Source organism: Penicilliopsis zonata, assembly GCF_001890105.1.
Source record: "Penicilliopsis zonata CBS 506.65 unplaced genomic scaffold ASPZOscaffold_10, whole genome shotgun sequence".
Lineage (NCBI taxonomy): Eukaryota > Fungi > Ascomycota > Eurotiomycetes > Eurotiales > Aspergillaceae > Penicilliopsis > Penicilliopsis zonata.
In genome coordinates this window covers 592,933-599,459 of record NW_019208919.1, presented here as the reverse complement: position 1 = coordinate 599,459, position 6,527 = coordinate 592,933, and the positions used below count along the sequence as shown (strand labels likewise).

The window sequence follows — 6,527 nt, the reverse complement described above, 5'->3', positions numbered from 1 at the left end:
TGCTAATTGATTGCCAGACACCGTCCTTGCTGAAACCGGCTACCAGGTCTACGGCACCTGCTACATCGAGGGCGCCATCGACTTCGTCTTCGGCCAGACCGGAAATGCATGGTTCGACAGCTGCACGATCGGCGTGCTCACCTATTCTGAGGGTACCATCACCGCCCAGGGCCGCCCCTCGAGCACTGACGAGGGCTACTACGTCTTCAACGAGTGCACTGTCGAGGCCGCCGCTGACGAGGATGTCACCGAGGGAACCTACTACCTCGGCCGTCCCTGGACCGAGTACGCCCGCGTGGTCTTCCAGAACACCTACCTCAGCGACGTGATCAACTCCGCCGGCTGGATCGAGTGGTCCTCCAGCGAGCCCAACACCGAGGACGTCCTCTTCGGTGAGTACGACAACTCCGGCGCTGGATCCGAGGGCACCCGCGCCAGCTTCGCTACCAAGCTCACCGCTGCGGTCGGCATTACCGATATCCTGGGCAGCAGCTACGAGGACTGGGTTGACACCAGCTACATCTCTTAAATCGTTGGGGCGATACAATGCTGAACCCTCCGCTGTCTGCGCGAGAGTCGTTGAAAAACATTCCATTCCATTCTTTGTCACTATTTACATATCTATCTTTCCTTTTCGAGTACTCATCATACTGGGTTCCGGTCTAATCCTTTCAATCAAGATTAGTTTCAGGTTAAAGAGTTAGTCGTAATCAGATCTATACTTGGTTGTGGATATACTCCACTGTCAACAGTGTAAGCTTCTCCTAGCCTAGACTCTGGTCGATCGGAGCAAGTACTCCATATGCAATATGGCGGTTTAATCTACAGTTAATTACTTTCAAACAGCCGCTCGTTCACATGCACTGGATATTACATTAGCTGTCGTCGGTTTACGCGTCCAGCTCCACATCCTGAATTTATTATTCCCGGCAATTCGTATACTATATAAATCAGCATTAGCATATCAGTAATAAATATTGACTAGGTGTCTGGACAGACGATACTAATGACAATAAGAGGCTTAGTACCAGCTAATCTAGCTATCCAAACTACCAGAATCATGTCCAAGAAGCATCAGATTGTCCCAATACGTCTGGTAGAAATCAACGCTATCCGTCGGATTAGAGAAGGGCGCGTCCAGAGGCTGGGGGTCCTGGCCTAGGTAAAAACTGGCGTCCATAAGGTCGACCTCGAAGGAAGGTTCGTAGGAAGGAGCAGCAGGTGGTGTGATTCCAGGGGGCGGAATGATTGAAGCCGGTGACGTGAGCTGTTGCTGCTGCTGGTCTGTGGAGGTTGGGAGAAGAGCAAATGCTGATCTCATATCTGGGACAATGACTTTAGTTGCAGCCTCGAAAGAAACAAGTAAACGGGCGATGGTTCTGCTTTCCTACTCAAAGGATAGCTGTATGTTCACTCACCTAGTTGTGTTAATACCTCGGGCGTAGATTTGGTATCGGTGCTTGTGCCATGTTGGAGGTGGTTGTTCGCAACCTTGAGCATGATCTCCAGGGCCTCAGCCGTCCGCAACGCGTCTTTCGACTGGCCACGCAGCTGGTTCCAGACGTTCCATGAGCGTTCCAGTTCATACGACAGTTGTTTCCGTGTCTCCAGGATCGAGTTTCTCTCCTGTACCGCGAGGTTCTGCTGTAGGTCATATCGAGACTGGCAGGAGATCTCCAATGAGACGACCATTGCGGCCACGCGGAAATGCATGATGACACAGGACGAGAAGAAAAACGAAGCGTAGCCGAGCTGCCCTCCTGAGTAATTCTCTTGGAAGATCTCCGATTGCATTTTCAGCACCTGTCGCGCTGCGGCCAAGCACTCCTGTCGCGAATACGCGTACCTCGGGTCTAGGCGGTGCTGGGTCAAATACCGCCGGTGTAGGTCGCACCGTGCCTTCTGGTACATCAAATCCACGTTGTACCGATCCATGATCACGGAGGGGGAGTCCGCGATGGATTCACTCAGGGGTCGTGACCGCAACATAGGAGGGATCTTTTCGTGTAGCTCTCGTAGTTTGCTGTCCAGCCGCATCACTTCACCGTAGGAGACGCCTCGAACAGAACAGACCTTTTCAGCGATTTCTGCGCAAATAAACTGTATCCGGTTCAACACCACTGGAAATAGGATTGATGTTCTCTCTGAGACAGGCCTGTCGGGCGGCAACACTTCCATCAACGGATCCAAGTCTTCGTCCAAAAGATTCCGAGGTTCTTCAACATCCGACTGCGCATGAGCCGTGGTCGGAGGCAGGCCAGCCTGGAAGGATATATAGTGATCAAGAAGGGTGAGATACATCCAGACTCGACGTCGCATTTCCCCTTCGAATACCGAGATATGAGAGTAATGCTTTGGATCACGGTGGTACCCGCTATGCATCGCCAAACGCGTGGTAAGGCTCAGAGTGACAGATGGACCGACGTGAGCATCACTACTCCTTAATGTTTCCATGGCTGCGCACATTATGAGCACCTCAAGCTTGTACCGTCCGGGGATCGTGTAGACAGAGAGGGTCAGGCATTGAGATGCTCGGATCCGGTATTCCTCAAACGCTTGCGCCAACTCCCCGTCTGCTCTGCCAGACATCGAAAACAGATTCAAACCGGCTGAGGCACATAGAATGCTATACAGGAGCGCAAGCCAGCCAATCGACGCATCACTGGGATCCTTCCAAAATTGTGCATACTAAACCTGCAATCAGCACTATCAACATCAGTCAGATATCATTCTTACCTCTTTTGTAAAGGTCGGAATGTGTATAATAACTTTCAAGATCTCAGCGATTCAAAAATTTCAATTTGCCAAGGAAACAATCATGTTCATAGAAGCAAAACATACCAAGAGGCGCCTCCTTCGAGTTGAGGTAGAACGAAACAAGTCTGTCCACGGTAGATCTAGCGGGCAATGCAGCAAGTAGCTCTGCTTCATTTGTAGAGAATGAGCGGTCAAACAAGAGGCTGGGTGCACTGATGTCGGTGAACGAGGTTGTCTCCTCTTCTATATCCTCCGGCGAACTGGTGTTCCCATACAGACTGAGATAGTCTTTCACCTCTGCAATCTGTACTTCGAGTAAGCTCCAGAATACTATGATCAGTTACGAAACTCTCCATGATGCTTACTTGATCAAGCACTGCCTGCCAATGGGTTGGATTGATATATCTTGTGCCATCTTGGTCTTTCAACATGGTTCCCGAAGAACCATCCTGCTTCTCTGGCTGCTGTTCTGACGTCACTGGCAGAGTCGATTGACTCTCCAGCGTTGCCGTCGACATCTGGATGTTCGGTTGGGTATATGTTGAGCTCAAGGAAGACTGGACCGATCCATCCAAAGTAGACAGCTGCCGGATCCGGGCTTCCAGATCTCGGAGATTGTTATAAATATCAAGAGACACCTTCTTAGCCATCCCCTGCGGACCCGCATAGTGACACATATACGTCCTATTGTGCTTTATGCAGTTGTCACAGGGCTGCAGGCGGTTGCATTTCAGTCTAGGAACTACAGTCAGCAACTTGGTTCGTTGACTTGAACCAGACGGGGCCCTGAGTAGTATGCACTGACTTCTTCTGACGGCATAGGACGCAAGACAACTTTGGCCTTGGCTTTCTTGTCTTCGCCTGTCGCCCACTAGAATCTCCATTATTGCCGCTTGTTTTCGAAGGCTCCATACTCTAGAGAGGGAGGAGGTTAAATGCACTGAATAAGTCCGTGCTTGGCGGACATAGACCACCGGAGGAAGGTGACAGTGATGGCTTAGTCATCCAGAAGGCCAATTGGAGCTGGACCCTGAGTCGAAAAAGCGGTTAGCGTAAATCTAGTTCTGGCCTAGCTCCGGATTTATTTTGGCTAGCGTCGGATTTCACATGATCGGCACAAAAGTGGAAAGAGGGAAAGAGGACCGAAAGAAGAGGAAGGAGCGACCGGTATGGATCCATTCCAATTCACTGCTATATATATAAACCGCAGGGCAGAACAGACTCCGCCATGGAGCGTTTCTCGTCATCATCTGTTCTCAAGAGATCATCTCTATTTGACGCAATCTTCAAGGCGTTCTGTGCAGATCCATTCATACTATGACCTCCCCTTCCACTGCTTTTGATTCTAGTACTGCTATAGAGAGATCGTCCTCGTCAGGCAAACCAGTGTTTGACCGTTGCAGTTCTATGGCTGAGCTATACCCTTCGACGACAGCCAGTCCAGCGTCTACATGTTATTCTACTACGCCAATGTTTGAATCGCAAGGAGTCTGTCCGGCCCTCTTGGGATCCCCAGAGCAGCTGTTCCAGGCCGACTTTGTTCTCTCCGACTACTCTTGCGATATGGCGCCTTTTACAGTGACTCGGGATCCCACAGAGGGCTCCGACTTCTCCTTTGAATGGATGGGTTACAACACTAGTCCTCTATCTGCTGCCTATCAAGAGCCAGACCACCGTGATTCTGCCATTCACGGCCTACTAGACGCTAGGATATGCGATCAGCAATTATCTCCTAGAAATACTCGGCAGAGTGTCATCTTGGCACCAAAGGAGATTTGTTCTGACTCTGTTTCTCAACTGCTTATCCCTACACGTATGCCGCTTAAAGCTGGGGGAAAACGCTCGCTCTCCAGTGCATCTACCGCCGAATCGAGCGCCAGCGAGAGTCTGAGCTCTCTTGGCTCGGAAGAAGACCACACTGCAGCCAGACGACGGCGCAATACAATGGCTGCTCGCCGGTTCCGCAAGAGGAAAGAGGACCATGTGAGCAACTTGGAGTCGCGGTTAGAAGAAGTAACAAAAGATCGAGATAGTCTGAGGCTTCAGGTCGCCAAATGGGAAGGCGAAGTTATGGCTTTACGGAAGTTGCTCGAACACAAAGCCAATATATGAACCAAAAAATTTGAGATACTCTCCGGAATAGAATTGATACCCAAAATTGAATCCATTTACGCCAAATCTTTTTTCTTCTGGCACAGGCGTGTTGGTACACCTGTAAGTAACTATGACGGAGTATTTAATCCAGACTTTTCCCAGTGAGCTCCCCTTTTCAGTGAGATGGAAATCGAGGACTGTTCATCGAGTCTTTGAGCAAACTATATAATATTTACTTCAAGGCTCCTTATTTTAAGAAAGCATCATATACTTGCTACTGACGTACCTTAAGTCCAGTGTAGAACACATGCCGTTGATTGGCTATCAGCTTCTATTCGTCTCCCAACACCGCCTTTGGCAGAATGCGCGTAATGATTCGCGTAGCCTCGACCTTTTTGCCATCACTCCAGAGCTACTTCGGTATCTCACTGAATTATTTTTCCCTTATCCTTAAATCATCGAATCCGAACACTTGAATTGTAACCGAGATGTCTGCCGATCCCACAGTGCAGGCCACAGAGCTTGATCTTGACAACGAAGCGTACGACTCGGCCGAAGACGAAGACTTTGAATTTGATGCCGCGCAAGATGATTCAGACGTCTCGCTATCGTCGGATGACGAGAATGAAGCTAAACCGGCGACAAAACGACGGAAGTTGAATAAAAAGGTTCGGGAACCGGAGGAGAAAGAGCTGGATTCGGGCGACGAGGCAACCATCCGCAAGGCGAAGGAGAAGAGACACAAGGGAAAGAAGTCGAAGGATGACGCGAAAGAAGACAAAGACGAAGATGATATCTGTTTCGACGATGAAGAAGAAAGTGGAGCGGGGGGGTTCGTGAAAACAAGAGCGATGAGAATGCAAATGTAGGTCTTCCGGCTGAGGAAGGGGGGCAAGATGGATTCGTCCGTTGATCCCGAAGCTGACTGAGTACAAATGCAGGATAGAAGAACGCAAACCTCTTGCAAAGATCGAAGGTGCAACAGTCGATGTCGATGCGCTATGGGCGAGGATGAATTCCTCCGATACAAATTCAGGCCTTTTGCCATCTCAAATACAACCAGAGAACCAAGATGAGGACGCGTTCCCCTTAATAGAAGAAATCAAAGAACCTGCAGTGCAAGACAAAGAGCCGGAGCATCAAGAAAAGCAGACATCACTCTATGCAGAAGAAATGGTCAAGATCAAGCGCACTTACAAGTTCGCTGGTGAAATCATTACCGAGGAGAAGATCGTACCCAAGGACTCAGCCGAAGCAAAGCTTTTCCTAGCTAATGGAGAGAACGTCGAGCCTGTCACTGCGGATGAATTGGCGGAAACTGCCAAGTCCGCTGTGAAATTGCGCAGGCCGCTCCGCAAGGTGTCGCGGTTTGACCCCAACCCCACGGGGTCCATCAAAAAGAGCTGGGAGAAACAACAGATTGTCGCAGCCGCAGACGCGAATGCCAAGGGACCAAGAATCAACACTGTCGAGAAATCAAGGCTGGACTGGGCCAAATACGTTGATAAAGCGGGTATCCGAGATGAACTCAATGTCCACAGTAAGGCCAAGGAAGGCTATCTTGGCCGCATGGACTTTCTGGACCGCGTGGACTCAAAGAGGGAAGAGGAGAGGAAAGCTATGCGACTCAAGGGCCTGTAGAAAGAAGACCTGTGGCAAAAGACCACCGTTGCCAT

At 50.0% G+C, this 6,527-nt stretch overlaps 4 protein-coding genes across 4 annotated transcripts in view; 3 read left to right on the top strand and 1 right to left on the bottom strand.

Annotated features, from left to right (window-relative positions):
- Positions 1-529, top strand: part of ASPZODRAFT_68626 (hypothetical protein) — a gene marked incomplete at both ends in the record, with an annotated part of 1,312 nt that extends 783 nt beyond the window's left edge. Inside the window, one exon of the mRNA XM_022729522.1 lies at positions 18-529. Within this exon, the coding sequence (XP_022580284.1) occupies positions 18-529 (512 nt within the window). The remainder of the gene's footprint in view (positions 1-17) is intronic.
- A 335-nt stretch (positions 530-864) lies between these two features.
- Positions 865-3,681, bottom strand: ASPZODRAFT_133641 (hypothetical protein). The gene is made up of 6 exons (XM_022723319.1): positions 3,563-3,681; positions 3,123-3,492; positions 2,842-3,061; positions 2,737-2,768; positions 1,419-2,688; positions 865-1,323 (listed from the first exon to the last, which is right to left on the bottom strand). Exons 1-6 carry the CDS (start codon positions 3,667-3,669, stop codon positions 1,037-1,039), a joined length of 2,286 nt encoding a protein of 761 aa, XP_022580283.1. The 5' UTR covers positions 3,670-3,681; the 3' UTR covers positions 865-1,036.
- Positions 3,682-3,917: 236 nt separating this feature from the next.
- On the top strand, positions 3,918-5,061 carry ASPZODRAFT_133640 (hypothetical protein). Its single transcript, XM_022723318.1, has one exon. It carries the CDS (start codon positions 4,075-4,077, stop codon positions 4,867-4,869), a length of 795 nt encoding a protein of 264 aa, XP_022580282.1. The 5' UTR covers positions 3,918-4,074; the 3' UTR covers positions 4,870-5,061.
- A 278-nt stretch (positions 5,062-5,339) lies between these two features.
- Positions 5,340-6,492, top strand: ASPZODRAFT_17212 (hypothetical protein; the record flags this gene model as incomplete). Its single annotated transcript, XM_022726985.1, has 2 exons — positions 5,340-5,716; positions 5,793-6,492. 2 exons carry the CDS (start codon positions 5,340-5,342, stop codon positions 6,490-6,492), a joined length of 1,077 nt encoding a protein of 358 aa, XP_022580281.1.
- Positions 6,493-6,527: the final 35 nt, after the last annotated feature.

Coding starts and splice junctions, on each gene's coding strand:
- ASPZODRAFT_133641 (XM_022723319.1), bottom strand. CDS start 3,669: ATGGAGCCTTCGAAAACAAGCGGCAATAATGGAGATTCTAGTGGGCGA. Junction 3,062..3,122: donor GGCAGGCAGTGCTTGATCAA/GTAAGCATCATG, acceptor CTCGAAGTACAG/ATTGCAGAGGTGAAAGACTA. Junction 1,324..1,418: donor CGAGGTATTAACACAACTAG/GTGAGTGAACAT, acceptor TCATTGTCCCAG/ATATGAGATCAGCATTTGCT.
- ASPZODRAFT_133640 (XM_022723318.1), top strand. CDS start 4,075: ATGACCTCCCCTTCCACTGCTTTTGATTCTAGTACTGCTATAGAGAGA.